General features: G+C 27.8%; 3 protein-coding genes across 3 annotated transcripts; all 3 read left to right on the plus strand.

Annotated features, from left to right (window-relative positions):
- Positions 1 to 1,128: 1,128 nt before the first annotated feature.
- Positions 1,129 to 4,500, plus strand: Bm12789 (uncharacterized protein; the record flags this gene model as incomplete). The annotated part of the gene is made up of 4 exons (XM_043079599.1): positions 1,129 to 1,175; positions 1,273 to 1,360; positions 1,463 to 1,589; positions 4,238 to 4,500. 4 exons carry the CDS (start codon positions 1,129 to 1,131, stop codon positions 4,498 to 4,500), a joined length of 525 nt encoding a protein of 174 aa, XP_042935533.1.
- Positions 4,501 to 6,882: 2,382 nt separating this feature from the next.
- On the plus strand, positions 6,883 to 13,127 carry Bm12791 (uncharacterized protein; the record flags this gene model as incomplete). Its single annotated transcript, XM_043079600.1, has 9 exons — positions 6,883 to 6,929; positions 7,027 to 7,114; positions 7,217 to 7,343; positions 8,859 to 8,985; positions 9,069 to 9,147; positions 9,243 to 9,367; positions 12,484 to 12,549; positions 12,628 to 12,706; positions 12,843 to 13,127. The coding sequence occupies 9 exons, from the start codon at positions 6,883 to 6,885 to the stop codon at positions 13,125 to 13,127; spliced, it is 1,023 nt and encodes a 340-aa protein (XP_042935534.1).
- Positions 13,128 to 15,411: 2,284 nt separating this feature from the next.
- On the plus strand, positions 15,412 to 16,389 carry Bm12792 (Uncharacterized protein; the record flags this gene model as incomplete). Its single annotated transcript, XM_001893890.2, has 4 exons — positions 15,412 to 15,458; positions 15,559 to 15,643; positions 15,731 to 15,908; positions 16,361 to 16,389. The coding sequence occupies 4 exons, from the start codon at positions 15,412 to 15,414 to the stop codon at positions 16,387 to 16,389; spliced, it is 339 nt and encodes a 112-aa protein (XP_001893925.2).
- Between the last annotated feature and the right edge of the window lie 1,429 nt (positions 16,390 to 17,818).

Below are 17,818 nucleotides of genomic sequence, written 5' to 3' on the forward strand. Positions count from 1 at the left end.
TAAATCTTTCTTGGATATCATTTTTGTGATTGTTGAATAAAATGTCGAACAGTTATTAACCAATAGATATTTCCTAATAATATAATTAATGTAACTGAAATTGAATTGTTTACTAACTATTTAACAGTGTACTACTAGAATTTTCCAACGACCTTTGTTTATAAAAGTGCAATTTAAGTGCAAAATTTATGGTAATTAAATAAATTTGTAAATTTCAAAATTCCATTTCAAATGCATAAAGGATCTTTTGTTCTATTCTGAATATTTTTTTTTATTGTTTTATTCTCCCACTACGAATACTGATTTGATATTTTCTTCAACTCTTCATGAACTGAGATTTGAAATTTTTGAGTTTTACAATGAAATAGAATTTGATCATTTGATGAAAGGATCCCTTAGATATCAACATTTTATTCAGCCATTACTCAATGTTGCCATAAAATGAATCATCCATGATCCATGATCTGTTTAGGTCAAAATATTACGAGAAAGCCAAGAAGAAGAAGAAAGATGTGAAATCAATATAACAATTAATTATTACTATATCTCTTTTTCAACAGTTAGCTAGATTAAGCACATATCACTAAGCTTAGCTACTGTACTGACAGAACGATTGCATATTTTCCTAATTTCAGGAATTCATAGTGAAATGTTTCTTTTCCGGAAAGAAAGTTTGAGTAGTGTTGTTTTACTTTCTTAGTTAAACATATGTCGTATTATTGTAATTGAATCTTTCGCACTTTCAAATTAAATTTGTAAACATACAAAATTAATCACACAATTACTTTCTTAACTTGCTGTTTTCAGTCGTAATTTTTTTTTTCTATTTCCTTAGATGATGAAAATTCAGAAACAGAAGTAATCAGATTCCTTTAGTTAATGAATCGATGATACTGATATGATGAAAATATATGTTGTATTTTAAATATGGATTCGTTTCCTGAAAGTTTACTGAAAATTCGTTACAACAAAGTGTAAAGTGAAAAACAAGTTTCGTACTAAAGTTTAGTGCTAATTCTTGTCAAGCAAGTTTCCTACAACGAGAATGCAATAATGATGTAAGCCTTATTGTAATAGCAACAGTTGCATATTAACAATTATATTTGCAGGAATTTTCGATTATTTGCTATGTTGCCATTCGTTATCATCAGATATTTGATTGCTCTAACAATACCGTAAGTTATTGTATTTCATAATAAAAGTTAAACCATTTGCTGTTATCATATGATTAAATCAGTTTATTTACCTGCTAATGTATGTCTTTTTTTTTAGCATAATGCTACTATCATTTGACGAAACGAATGCACAGTTACTCAATTTAAACTTTTTGTCATTTAATAACAACAGAGCAGGCGACAACGTAAGTTTCACATCTCTGATCTTAATGAAAAATCACATACTAATGTGATGCACTAAGTAATAATTACTTATACAAGAGTTAAAATTCTAATTTGAATTTCAGTCATTGAACGGTAATGGTAACGCAGGTGCTAGACCCGGTGCTGCTCCAGCTAATCAAGCTAATCAAGCAAATCAAGCTCAACAAAATCCTTTTGGCACATGGCAATCTGCTCTTGGTGCTGGCCTAGGTTTCCTTGCGGGTAGCTTTCTTAGCAGAGGCTTGTCTTCATCATCATCATCATCATACAGTTATTACCCTTACTATTCATACGGTAGTTATTATTATCCTTATTACAGTGGGTACAGAGGGAATAACTACAGGAATTCATATAGTTACTACCCTTATTACTATTATTATCGTGGTTAATTGCTCATTTTGCCTTTGTATAGCTGTGTATATTTTGAATTTGTATGAAATATGCAAATTTTCGTTTGACGTTGTGTTCTGTGACAAGAAATCAAATATATTGCGGAATTAATAAATTTCAAATTTATCTCAAAAATCTGTGCAGCAAGTTGTCATCACCAAAGGCTTTTCTTATAGGATAATAAAGTGTTTACACTAATCAGTAACTTATGAATTGGAAAAAGAAAAGTCAATGAATCTAACAGTAATTTGTCAATTTTATTACTATCACTTACTCAATTTCAGGTAATTGAGTTATTAAGACAGTGGTTCTCAAGAAGTATGATAACTTCAAGGTTGCATTTTTAGAATTTCTTGAAATTCAATACCGAAAACATATTATTAGCAAAATAAAACCTTGGATCTTTACGCCAATCACAATGTGTCATTATTGGCGCGTACTAAATGACATGGTTTGTCATGACAATCACCCCCAGAATACCACTTTCTCCAATTAAAATTGATTTAATTCTGTCACTGAATTAAAATTTCATTGATAAGATCGATAAGAGAAATGTACTGGTTGTAGAAATACAGAAAAAAGTTGCAGGGAACAAGAAAAAAGTTATTCCAAGGTTAATAAATACTTAAAAAGAAACGACACAGAAAAGTCTAATGTTCATAATAATTATTACTCATTTACTTATCATTAATCACTGAAATGTCATGCCAAGTATCTGAAACTGATTAGAGTTTATCTTCCAATAGAATTAGGCCTAACATTCAAGTTTCACTTTGTTATTCGAAGATTTTGACCGCCATCACAAGTTTAGTTATAGGAAAAAGTGCAGATGACCCAAAAGAAAGAACAAGTTTCATAGTAGGACTTTTTTTCTCCTAAAGATATCCTCGGTTTTTTAAAGAACTCTTTTCCTATATCGCTTTATTTTCTCCTTCAAATTAATTTTAAATGTGTGTCGTCATCAGAGTGACGCAAAATACACTGAATTACTGCGACATTTTCTTCTGTAATATGCGCTTCATAACAATCATTATTTAAATAGCGTATCCAGTTACCTGCTCATATCTTTTTCAGAAAACAAAAGCTTGACTTCAAGATTTTAAGAATCTCTTCAATCCATTATAAATACCAATGTCGTTTGTTCACCATTACCAATCGTAACCACCAATAAGGAATATTTATCTACCTAACTTTTGAATAATTTTTCATTGAATCTTCTTATAAAATTTTCAAATCATTCCCGAAAATACGGTTGACAAAGAGAATTAATAGAAAATGAATAACCCTTGTAGTGATTATCGGTAATGGTATAGTATTGGTATGAATATGTGGCAATTAATTGGCTTAACTATTTTACAGAAAAACATTTCATTTCATGATGGAAAGCTTATTTTCTAGAAAGATATGTAATAGTTATGAGTTATTTGGCTCAGTTTACCTAGCGATATTTTTGTTGATGAATATTTTGCAATGGAATTTAATGACTTAAACACATAATTGGTCACATAATTACATCCTGTATTCTTGTATGTTCCATAACTTTCTTAATGCCATAAAATATTTTGACATTTCGAAGATAAAACTCATTGATCTCCCTTGGGATTAGTTTCTGTGAAAGTCATCAAAGTTTGCTAAGCGTTACTTAAATTAATTCACTTTACCCAATAGTGTGACTGACGAAATCAAATTGTATCAATAATCATCATGTAGAGAATTTAATCTCACCGAATTTGATTGTCCCAGCTTTTTAACAGTTTATTTCTGAACTTCATGGTTCATAACTTCTCTAAAAATTGAACCAACGATGTTGTTTTCGGCAAACACAAGCAAATATATTCCATATATTTTACGTGTATTTCGCCTGTTCACGTAAAAATATCTCCTAAAAGTATACGTAAAATTATTGTCTCTTAAAAGTAACAAAATATCATCCTCATATATAAAAAACAAATAAAAAAAAACAAACTTTTCGGTTTTGCAGTAAAATCTCACAAATTTTTTTCTTCAGTAAGCATTTAATGAAGGAGAAACTTTATTGTAATAATACTAATTGCACACTAACAATTATATTTGCAGGAATTTTGGATTATTTGTTATGCTGCCATTCGTTATCACCAAATATTTGATTACTTTAACAATTCTGTAAGTTAATCTATTGCTGTTATCATATGATTCATTCAATACCTATTAATAATATCTATTAACATATTACTTCTCTTTCAGCACATTATTATTAATTGATAAGATGGATGCGCAACTTTTAACTCTCCGATCATTTAATAACAATTTTGCAGGTGACAACGTATGTTTTGTGTTTATTGTTAAATAATGCTTAATTTTACAGCATACTGTAGCAGAATTACAGTATGTCATAATACAGTAGTAACTAAAATATTATTGTTTATGGCATTAACTTTTCTAGTAAGTATGTTTCAAATTTCAGTCATTGAACAACAACGCTAACTCAGGGATTGGACGTGCTCCAGCTAATCAAGCTAATCAGGCTAATCAAGCTAATCAGGCTAATCAAGCTAATCGGGCTAATCAAGCTCAACAGAATTCTTTTGATGGATGGCAAACTGCACTTGGTGCTGGTCTCGGTTTTCTTGCAGGAAGTTGGTTAGGCAGAGGCTCATCTTCACCATATTCATATGGCTATTACGGTTATCCGTATTATCCGTACAACTATTATTACGGTGGTTATCCTCATTACTACTATTATTATGGTTAACTATTTTACAATTGCCAAATACCTTTTTGTCATTTTGCAGACTTAAATTTTTGAAAATTATGTAAAAATTTGTTATGTTGTGTAGATAAATGTTAAATGCATAATAAACTGAATATATTTTTCAATAAATATTAAAAATTCTTTGCTTATATGTTATTGTTATTAAAGTCTTTCGCGTTTATATTATAATCTTTAGTGTTCTTATTAATCAGTAACTAATGAAATGAAAAGAGGTGCTAAGAATAATTGATTAATTTTGTTACCAACTACTTACTGAATTTTGGTTAAGTAATTAAAAAGTATAATGCTTTTAAGTTTGTACCTTTAAAATCCTTTTAAATTTAATATTAAGAAGACTAAAATGTATAGGGCGGTGTGTGTTTGTAATGGAATAAACTTTGCAATTGTATGTCAGATGCATATGTCATTTATTTTTGCAGGCAAGTTGCTATTGCTTATATTCTGTTTGATATGATTTATCGATGTTTATTAGCTATAATATCACTTTTTCCATTTAAAATCAATTTAATTAATTATTTAATTGAAAAAAAAAAAGCTTTCACCAGTAAGGGCATTAGAGGAATATGTTGATTATAGCATATTCATATAAAAAAGTTCAATAAACTAAAACTCAAAAAATTCTATCCTGATCAGCTATCATTCATTTTATCGGTCTTCAATCATTGAAATATAACTTTAAGTATAATTTACAATGTACCTGACAAGGAGTTCATTTTCTGGTTCAATCTTTCATACAATGATTAAATTTAAATCAATAAATGGTTTTGCTAAACATTAGGACTTAGCACTTAAATCTTTGACAAATGGTATTCTAAAATCATATCATCAAAAATCATGATTAAAGGAAAAAGTACAAATGACGCGGAAGAAAAAGAACAAGTTTACCAAGAAAAGGAACAAGGTAATTTTTTAGCAGTTTTTTCGATAGAAATTGTGAGTTCTTAAGGAACTATGTTCTTCATCTTTTAATTTTTTTAAATAACTTCTGATCATCAACAACTAACTTAATAGTTTGCGGACATTTTCAACCTTGGTTGACTTTTAAATTTTTTTATATTATTAGTTTAGTTGATCAATCCTCCACATAATGCCATACATTTTGCATGTAACTCACTATTCAACTGTTAGAAGTAGTAATACTTATTTTGTATTTCATTAGAAGTAGTAATACTTATTTTGTATTTCATTAGAAGTAGTAATACTTATTTTGTATTTCATTAGAAGTAGTAATACTTATTTTGAATTTCATTAGAAGTAGTAATACTTATTTTGAATTTCATTAGAAGTAGTAATACTTATTTTGTATTTCATTAGAAGTAGTAATACTTATTTTGTATTTCATTAGAAGTAGTAATACTTATTTTGTATTTCATTAGAAGTAGTAATACTTATTTTGTATTTCATTAGAAGTAGTAATACTTATTTTGTATTTCATTAGAAGTAGTAATACTTATTTTGTATTTCATTAGAAGTAGTAATACTTATTTTGTATTTCATTAGAAGTAGTAATACTTATTTTGAATATCATTCGCAAAAACTTAGATACAGCAGTAGTTTGAATTGTGTAATAAAATCAACTGACTTTTTGAGCTTTGTGATCTGTTTTGAGCTAATCACTTAATTATTTGAGTACCATATGATGTAAGATACCTTAAATAACAAAAAGTATAGGTAAAGTAGTAGTAATCGTTCCTTATTCTTCAACCATTATTACCTTATGTTGCGATGAAATCTGCTTAGAATATATTACGATTTAATTATTACTATATCGCTTCTTCAGAAAGAAGAGAAAGAGATACGTAATGAGAAACAGAAAATACTATCATCTAGCTTAACCACTTGTCAATAAGTTTAACTAGAATGGTTTTCTTAATTTCAGGAATTCACAGTGGAATGTTTCCTTCCGGAAAGAATGTTTGAGTAGTGCTGTCTTGCTTGTCTTAGTTAAACCTATTTCGTATTATTATATTGTAATTGAGTCTTTTGCACTTTTAAAATAAGCCCTTCAAACACATAGAATTAGTCACACACAATTCTTTCACACAATCAACTTTTTGTTTCTAATTGTTCTGTATTCGATTCTTTTGGATGAAAAAATTCTTAAACAATTAATTAGCTTCCTTTAGTTTATGAATCGGCGAAAACGATGTAATGAAATTATTTCAGTAGTTGTTACCCATTTTTGTTACATTGTCCTTAAAGTATATGCAACGTCACTTCCTGAAAGTTTATTGAAAAAGCGTTAAAAAAAAAATAAGTTTAGTTTTAATTCTTGCCAAACAAGTTTCCTATAACAAGAATACAATAAGACATGAGCGTATTACAACCAATTATATTTGCAGGAATTTTCGATTGCTTATTATGTTGCTATTTGTTATCACTAAATATTTGATTGCTTTAACAATACCGTAAGTTATTGTATTTCATAATAAAAGTTAAACCATTTGCTGTTATCATATGATTAAATCAGTTTATTTACCTGCTAATGTATGTCTTTTTTTTTAGCATAATGCTACTATCATTTGACGAAACGAATGCACAGTTACTCAATTTAAACTTTTTGTCATTTAATAACAACAGAGCAGGCGACAACGTAAGTTTCACATCTCTGATCTTAATGAAAAATCACATACTAATGTGATGCACTAAGTAATAATTACTTATACAAGAGTTAAAATTCTAATTTGAATTTCAGTCATTGAACGGTAATGGTAACGCAGGTGCTAGACCCGGTGCTGCTCCAGCTAATCAAGCTAATCAAGCAAATCAAGCTCAACAAAATCCTTTTGGCACATGGCAATCTGCTCTTGGTGCTGGCCTAGGTTTCCTTGCGGGTAGCTTTCTTAGCAGAGGCTTGTCTTCATCATCATCATCATCATACAGTTATTACCCTTACTATTCATACGGCAGTTATTATTATCCTTATTACAGTGGGTACAGAGGGAATAACTACAGGAATTCATATAGTTACTACCCTTATTACTATTATTATCGTGGTTAATTGCTCATTTTGCCTTTGTATAGCTGTGTATATTTTGAATTTGTATGAAATATGCAAATTTTCGTTTGACGTTGTGTTCTGTGACAAGAAATCAAATATATTGCGGAATTAATAAATTTCAAATTTATCTCAAAAATCTGTGCAGCAAGTTGTCATCACCAAAGGCTTTTCTTATAGGATAATAAAGTGTTTACACTAATCAGTAACTTATGAATTGGAAAAAGAAAAGTCAATGAATCTAACAGTAATTTGTCAATTTTATTACTATCACTTACTCAATTTCAGGTAATTGAGTTATTAAGACAGTGGTTCTCAAGAAGTATGATAACTTCAAGGTTGCATTTTTAGAATTCCTTGAAATTCAATATCGAAAACATATTATTATCAAAATAAAACCTTGGATCATTGCGCCAACCAAAATGTACCATTATTGACACGTGCTGAATGATATGGTTTATCATGACCTCTAGAGAAATGTACTGATTGCAGAAATGTAATAATTACAAAAAAAGAAAAAATTAAGTAAACAAAAAAAACAAAAAAAAATGCTTTAGGGCGGATAAATACACGAAAAGGATTAACCTTCATTGAAACATTACATCAAGTACGTCTAGCTGAGGTTTTATTCTAAAGTCAAAATAAAATCAAAACGTTGATTTGTGATTAGATTCAATAAATAATGCTCTACCATTCCAAATTTTTGGCCTCCATAAAAAGTTATAATTAAAAGGGAAAGTAAAGATAACTTTAGAGAAAGAACAAGTTTATCACAACTTGCATCAGCATTGTCACACTTTTATTCTTGGTTAATTTTTAAAGAAACTTTTTCCTCTATTGCTTTATTTTCTCCTTTACATTAAATGTCATCAGAGTGACGCAAAACATACTGAACTACTGGGACATTTTCTTTTGCGCTTCATAACAATTATTATAGCGTATGTATGTGCATCCGTTTGCGCATTTATATATTTTTCCGGAAAGTAAAAGCTTAGCTGCATGATTTTATGAATCTCTTCAATTCGTTCTAAATCTCTTATTCAAGGCTAAAAACAACTTTTGAGTAATTTTTACAGAATAAAATTTCAAATGTCTTCTTGCTTTACCATATCAATTGCAATAGCTCTTTTCATAAAATTTTCAAAACTTTTACGAAGAGTGAAGCAAATACGGTTTGATAGCTACGGTTAAGATGAATTTCATACATCCCATGTAAATTTAAATCTATTTCATAAGTATTCATGAAGTATCCATAAAAATAGAAGAGTAACTCTGTTATGGTTATGGTTAGTAATGGTATTGGGATTTATACCAATGAACCAACTTAATTACTTTACAGATAAACATATTATCTCACAATGGAATGTTTATTTTCCGAAAACTACAAATTATATTTGCAGGAATTTAACGTTACTTATTATGCTGCTATTCGTTATCACTAAACATCTGATTACTTTAACAATACTGTAAGTTTAAAGTATTTGCTGTTTCCATATGACTCATTTAATATTTGCTAATAATATCTATTAACATGTGACTTCTTTTTCAGCACAATTTTATTCAATAATCAGATATATGCGCAGGTTTTTACCCTAGAATCGTTTAATGATAATTTTGTTGGCCGTAACGTAAGTTTTTCACGTATTATTAGGTAACACGTAATTTGACACTATACATCTACAGTATGTTGGTAAATGTTTTAAAAGCTTATTGAAAATTTCAGTCATTGAATAATAATGGTAACGCGAGGTTTGGACCCGCTGCTGCTCCAGCTAATCAAGCACAACAGAATCCTTTTCCGTGGCAAACTGCGCTTGGTGCTGGTCTCGGTTTTCTTGCAGGAACTTTGTTCAATAGAGGCTCGTCTTCACCAGTCCAATATGGCTATTACGCTTATCCATATTATCCGAACTATTACTATCGTCGTTATCCTTACTACTATTATTATTATTATTATTATTATGGCTAACTGTTTTAAAACCGCCAAACATTTATTTTTATCAGTGTCTAAACTTAAAATTCTCGAAATTTGTCCAATTTCCGTTTGCTATTTGTTTTGCAGGTAAAAAATACGGTTATTATGAAGATTTTGAACTGAATAAATTCTGAAAATGTGAAAATCTAAGCCGTACTTGTGATTAATTTATTGAATTCGTCTGAAATTCCTTATTGTTTCATCATGTGCCATTGTGAGAATTCATCTTGTTCAAAAATCTGCCGAATTGTCTCGATCTCTGGAATTATTAAAATGGAATAATCCACCAATGGAATACTCAAAGTAATTAGGAAATTACAGATTGAAGTGAATTAACAAAAGTAAATGACTATATTTGTGTTTGGCTAGTTTTAATGCTAATTACCCATTAAAATGATTATACTATTCGAATTACTGAAGAATAAAAAAGCAAATACTTTCAAATATTCAAGAATTACTCCAAGTTTTCATTTTCAGAATATATTCCGTAAAATCGTAAAATACTAGCTGAAAATATGAGAAAATGCATGCTTATAGCGGAATAAGACTTTAAAACTTAATAGCATTTCACTTTATAACTTATACTTTTATGGAAAGCCATTGCTGGCCTATTCTATAACGCTAATTAGCTTGATTTGCTATCATAAGCATTATTTCTTCTAATTAAAATAAATTTAATTAATATTCAATCAGAAAGTGAAAAAATAATAGAGATGTTAGAAGGATGTAGTGATTGCTGAAGTATTTATTTATGGAAAAAATTTAAAAAAGAAAAGTCATTTCACTGAATGAAAATTCGTTAACTGCAAAATATTCTGATCCTCTCCATACTGAAATTCAAAAATTGATTGCTGTAATTAAAGTAAAGTGGTAAAAGCTGTTTGAAGATGAATGAAAATTCAAAAAGGGAAGAAGGAATATTAGCTAAAACAAAGTTTTACGTCGACTTCCGTTGAAATACGATGTGCAATACTACTGTTTTCTTTCAATCAAAGAATTGGAATTAGAATAAATCAGAGCTATGGTTGATCAGATTTTGACAGTTATTCTAGCTGTAGAAGTCGAGCATCAATCAATCATTTTATAATTTATTTGATTGAAATAAATCAGTACAATAATAACTATAATACAATAATATAATAAAGCTTTATCATATATTTTTACTTTTCCACTTATTTCTTGAATACTAACCGAAATCATTCCGGTTATTACCGCATTTCATTTCATTCATATCGCTTTTGTAATAATTCAACCAATCAATATAGAAAAATGACTGTTTTAACTTTCAATTTTTAATTTCATTTTGATTAATAGCACAAAGTACACATTATTCCTCATTTCTCTTAAATATTATAAAAAAAAAAAAAAAAAATTCTCGGCAATTACTCATCTCTTTGAACTCTGATCATTGGCATACAGCTCAAAGTATAGCTGACAAGGACTTTTATAACTTGGCTCCATCTTTAATTCAATAATCAAGTCTAACTTTGCTTTTTCATCTCTGACCAATACTTTTTTACCATTACAAAATGTTGGCTCTCATCGAAGGTAATAATTATAAAAGTACGGATGACGTGGAAGTGAAAGAACAAGTTTACCATAATTGAAAAATGTTTTTTTTTTTTTTTTTTTAGAAGAAATTGTTAGTTATTAAGGAACTGTTTTCCCTTTCACTTTAGTTCTACTTTTGTCATTGGGAAGAGTTCAAATACGCTAAACAATTTGATTTTATCACAATATTTGTTAGAATAGCATATATTTTGCCATTGCTTATATATGTCTATTTGCCCATACTCATATTTTTGTTTTTGTTTTTGAAAGCATAAAGCCAATTTTAATATTTTGAAAATCTAAGCATTGCATCATAAAGCGAGTTACATTATTTTGAAGAATACAATGATTGTTTTCTGGGAATTATATAAATTTTCAGATTTTTCATTTCTTATTTAAATATGATAATTATCAATAATTTCTGTATTATCTCATTAATATTGACTTGGTATTTCTCCTCATTGTTTATGAATTTTACGTAAAATTTAAAATGGGATGGCTTATTTTATGTTAGCTGTTTGTAGTTAGAAATAGTTGATGAAACTTATGTATATTAAATACCATAAAATTTCAGCATCTTGCTATTAGCTACTGAATCACAAGAAAATTTCAGATAATATTACAATAAGTTAATACGAAGAAAGATATGAAATTTATATAACAATTAGTTACTACGATATCTCTTTTTCAGAAGAGAGATACTGTAGTAAAGCACTAACTACCGTACTTTTTTTAGAAATTTACGGTACAATATTTCTTTTCGGAAAGAAAGTTTGAGTAGCAGCTTGTTTTACTTTGCTTGTTTAGTTAAACTTATGCTTTATTATTGTCATTGTGCCAGCCGATCAGTAGTGTAAATATAAACAATTAGTCATATAATTACTTTCTCAACTTATTGTTTCCAGTTGTCCCATTTTCTTTAATACGTTAGCTGATAACGTTCCGGAAATAAAACGGAATAAATCTAACTAAGCTCTCATTATGACAACTTTTTTGCAAGAGATAGGGTAGTATGCCACTATCAGTTTTATCATTGCGGAAATGAATTGGGTCGCTTTATCCAACACTCTAAATTTATCCAATAGTAAAAATGATTAGAAGGAATTATTCTTTTCAATAACTTTTTACAAGTAAATATTTGAGCAGCATAGCTTATTAATAACAATTTAATTCTGAATTTTATAGCTTACAAATTTTTTGAAAATTGAGCCAACTGTGTTATTTTTGGCAAACATAAGCAAATATATTTTATATATTTCATGTAAATTTCATTCTGTTTCACAAATATACCTTAAAATATCATCTCTTAAACAAAAAAAAAAAAAAAAAAAACAGAATTTCATTCTCAAAATAAAACCGACTGTTTGGTTAACTGTTAATTGTTTTCTTCAATAAGGACATAATGAAGAAGTAAGCTCCATTACAATTATATTTGCAGGAATTTTGGATCATTTGTCATGCTGCTACTTGTTATTACTAAATATTTGATTGCTTTAACAATATTGTAAGTTAAAGTATTTACTATTATTATACGATTTATTTGATATCTTTTAATAATATCTGTTAATATCTTATCTTTCAGCGTAATATTATTGTTTGATGGGACGAATGCGCAACTTTTTACCTTTCGATCGTTTAACGAAAATTTTGCAGGCGACAACGTATGTTTTATACTTATTTTCTAGGTAATAGTTAATGTATCATATATTGTAGAACAAGTACAGTATGTGATATACTAAGCATTAGTGCTCATTTAAGCATTAACTTTTTCAGTAAAGAATTTATTTTACATTTTAGTCGTTGAACAATAATGCCAACGCAGGAGGTGGACGTCCACCAGCTGCTAATCAACCAAATCAACCAAATCAAGCAAATCAAGCTCAACAGAATCCTTGGTTGTCTGCGCTTGGTGCTGGTGTACAAGGTTTCATTGCGGGAAGTTTATTTAATAGAGGCTTGTCAAGAGGAAACTTACCAGCACCACCATATTTTTATGGCTACGGTGGTTATTACCCATACTACGGTGGTTATTATTATCCGTATAACTATCGTTATCCTTATTACTACTATTATTATGGTTAATTGCTTTACTGCCTCTAAAATCATTGTTCGAATTTTAAATTTCTAAAAATTATGGAAGATTTTGTATATTGTTATATTGTATAGATAAGTTATTAAACACACTATGAAATTAAAGCTTTCCGTAATTCTTTCATAGTTGTTGTATTGATTAATAACTTATGGATTGGAAAGAGTTGCTTAAAATAAATGATTATATTATTGACTAAATAATTTGTTGTCAATAACTGATTGATTTTGGATGATTGAGTAATTGAAAAGTAACAGTTTTCTTGAAATATAGTATCTTTTAATTTACATTATTGGAATTCATTGACATTTGATATCAAAAAAGCTAAATTACAAGCAAAAACTTTGAAATTATGTGTCAATTATATACGATGTTATGAACAATTAATCTTACTTACTTTAATACATCCAAATATTATCATTGATTTGTATGATTTGTCACTGTTTATCACCTTGAAATATGATTCATCCTAATTAAAGCTGTCTTAGTAATTCAAATCAATAGGTGACAGATCGATCTCGAGAGAGAGAGAGAGAGAGAGAGAGAGAGAGGAAAGGAGTTTAGAAGAATACAATTTATTGTAAAAGTGCTTGTTCGCAAGGGAAACAGCCATTTCAGAATGACTAAATACTTCAAATGGAATGACACAAAAAATTTCAGTCTCTTCAACAATTACTTATGTGTTTTGATCTTTAAGCACTGGAATGTCATGCTAAGTAGCACTAATTTTCTCGCTTCATAATCAAATCGAAATCAATAAACAATTTTTTTAGCCATTAAAATTTCACTCCCAGATCTATGACCAATGATAATTTGCTATTTTAAAAATTCTTGTTGCCATCAAAAATCATAATTAAAAAATGAAGTACAAGAATGAAGCAAACATGACAAAACAAGTTTAAGTTTTTCTTTTTTTTTCGAATGAAATCGTTGTTTTTTTAACGAACTGTTTTCTTCTATCGTTTTATTTTTTCTTTTTCATTAAATGTACGTCGTAAAATACGCTGAACAATTAAAATATTTTCGCTTGAAGTACATGTTACGTCTAATTGTTACTTGGAAAATGTTTCACGATTTATTACTTTCCGGAAAGTAAAACCTAAATTTAAAATTTTACGAATTTTTTCAACTACATTTATTCAAGAACCGAAATAGTAACTTTTTGAATAATTTTTCATTAAATTCGCTTGAAGTGCTTTATTTTATATTCATATATTCATTTTATATTCATATTTTATATTCTATTATGAGATTTTTTTTCTTTTTTGCTTGCAAATCTACTAAATTTTCCGATCTCTAAAATTGAAATTATACTGAAATGGAATAATCCTACTAGGACGCAATCAATTTTTATTTGTTCCAGTGTTACCACATATCTGCTAACTCAAATTCTGAAAAAAAGTTTAAAAATATAATTATGCAAAAAGAGTGAGAAAAATACTTTTTTTTTTTTTAACAATGAAAATTAAATAAGAGAGAAATAATCATTGCATTGGTTACGATTGGTGACATTATTCAAAGCATGTATACGGTAGCGGGAGAATATTACAGTCAACTAACTTGATTACTGTACTGATAAACATCTCATTAATTAGCAGTGGAATATTTGTCTCCTTTAACAGATGTACTTTTGTTTTTCTTTGCTCAAGTTTACTTTAATTGTATTTATATTATTCAGTAATTTGTGTCATCAAAATGTAACTAAATTCTTTGTATAAAAAATGTCACATAATTACTTTTCATACCATACACTTTTAATGAAAAGAATGAAATTGTTCCAGTTGTTCCGTATTCCCTTTTCGTCATACTTCAGATGATAACAACTGCAGGAACAAAACTAATTTACTCCTTTTAGGACCAGTTTTTCCTTTCTTTTTTTTTTTTTTTTTTTTTTTTTTTTAAAAAAATGTCAATGAAATGTTGTGCCATTAATTTTACGACAGTTACGTAAATTGTTTAACTTTTTCTGCGCAACACTTTATATTTATTTAATGGTGAAAGTGGTGAAATGAAATTGCTTCAATAATCATTCATTTTTAGTAGTAAAAAATTTGATCTTTATTGATTAAAATAATTATTTGAATGCATAAGTGAAAATGTTACATTCTAAAAATGCCGAAATGTTAGCCACAATATAAAAATGCTAACTTTTTAGCTTGAATTATTGCTAGTTCTTACTGAATAGGAATTAAATTAAAAAAAAAATTAAGTCTTATTTTAATAATGTGTCAATTGTACACTATCAATCATATTTGCAGGAATTTTGGACTGCTTATTATGCTGCCATTTCTTATCACTAAATATTTAATTGCTTTAACAGTACTGTAAGTTATTGTATTTGATAATATAAGTTAAAATAAATATTGTTATCATATGATTCATTTAATTTAAGTACCTTTTATTAATATATTTCTTCTCTTTCAGCACAACATTACTAATGACTGAAACGGATGCGCAATTGTTCAATTTAAATGTGCTATCGTTCAATAATAACAGAGCAGGCAACAATGTACATTTCAAATTTTATATTAAAACTTAAGTATTAGTGCTCATTTACGAGTTAAAATTTTTAGTAAAAGTTTATTTTAAATTTCAGTCGTTGAACGCTAATGGTAACGCAGGAATTGGAGCTGCTGCTACTACGGATAGACGTGTTCCGGAAAATCAAAATCAGCAAAGTTCGTTTGGCACGTGGCATACAGCGCTTGGTGCTGGTTTGGGTTTCCTTGCGGGTAGCTATTTTGGTAGCAGTTCATCTTCATCACCCTCGTATGGTTATTACCCTTACTATTCATACAGCAATTATTATTATCCTTCTTACTACGGTAGGTACAGAGGGAATAACTACAGGAATTCATATAGTTACTACCCTTATTACTATTATTATCGTGGTTAATTGTTTTATATTCTTTGATCATTTTTTTCAAAAATATGCAAATTTTGTTTAGTGTTATACTACATAAACAAACGTTGATAGATTATAAACTTAATAAATTCTAAAAATATCAAAGCCTTCTGCAACTCTATCTTAGTTCATAATTCCTTTATTAATTAGTAGCTTATGGGTTGATTTTAAAAAAAGAAAATTGAATAAATGTATCATAAATTGATAATAGTTACTAATTTTATAATAGTTACTCTTTGAATTTTAGATAAGAGAACAATTAAAAAGTAATAGCTTAAAATTTGTTGATTTTCATTAAGTTTGAATTTCGGAATTTTTTAGAATTAAATATTAAAAAACCAGATGTGTAGGACAGCGTGTATTCATAGTAGAATAAAATTTTGGAAGTAAGTGTTAATTAGATATTCCATTATGAACAATCATTCTTGCTTACCTTAAATATATTCAAACGTCACTGCTAGCTGAAATCAATATTTTGAAAATAAAAAATTTATTTTTGAAAAATTTAGTAGATTAGAACTTTTTTTAAAAATTAATTAGATTAACTAAAAAAAGGAAAGAAATACATTGCACAGTTCTGCCTGAGTGAAGTAAACTTTAAATTAATTATATCAAAAATTGCATTTTATAAAATTTTATTTTGAATAAAATTATACTGAAAACCATTGCTTTAATAATTGCACTGTTAAGAATATTAACTTTTTGCTAGAAAATTTTGTATTATTAAAACTTATTCATTATTTTTAGGAAATGATAAAATTTCGATTACTTCAATTTACAATAGCTTACGTACCGAATATTAAATTCAATGGCAAATTAAATTTAATTATTATTTCTTAAAATTAATAGTTTTTACTATAAATGAATTTCATTGATTTTGTATTATTTCAATTTGAATAGTTTCAAAATAATAAAATTACTGATTTATCAATAAGTGATGAAAGCAATTTAATATTATCATTTTTGATTTTATTGATAAGCATCAATTAAATCTAAAAAATTGGCAAAGTTTTAACACTGTTTATTATTGTTCAACATCATTTATCATTATTTTATCATCGTTAATAATGATACTGATAATAACAATTATTCAAAAGATAACTCTTAGAAAATATGCATTGGAATTTAAAACAAACTCACAAGCAAAAAATTCGCCATCAAAATTGTAATGACTGAAACAGTCGCCGCATAGTTCATAAATTTGAATTCCATTGAAGGAAGCAAATTTTGAAATTTTTTAGGATTTAATAATGCTAAAATATTATTATTAGTATATATAAACTTATTGATGATAAGAAATATGTCATTTAATAGTTTTGAAGAAGAAATTTAAGCAATTTCTACCATAAATTTCATAAAAAAAGTAATTGTCTAAAAGCAAATAATGTTAATTTGATTTAACTTATTGATATGATGATAAGAAATATGTCATTTAATAGTTTTTGATTCCTTAAAAGAAAAATATTGCACATTTTGAAGAAGAAAGGAAGGAAGGAAAGAAGGAAGGAGATCAATTCCAAAAAGTGATTGAAAAATTAATCTGCCAAAAATTTGCAGTACTTTTTCCAGAAAGTAATGCTAATATTAAAATTTATATGTAAGGAGATTTAAAATTCCCATTATTGTAAATATAAAAAATAAAGTTAAAATCATATAATGTAAAGTACACAGAAAAATGCTAAATAACTTACTTATTAGCATATCATCGAGATTCTTTGTTACTCTCAATTACTTACTTGTGATCAAGTAAGTAATTATTTGAGATTTAATTATAAAAGC

The sequence above is a fragment of the Brugia malayi genome, assembly GCF_000002995.4.
Source record: "Brugia malayi strain FR3 genome assembly, contig: Bm_v4_Chr3_scaffold_001, whole genome shotgun sequence".
Lineage (NCBI taxonomy): Eukaryota > Metazoa > Nematoda > Chromadorea > Rhabditida > Onchocercidae > Brugia > Brugia malayi.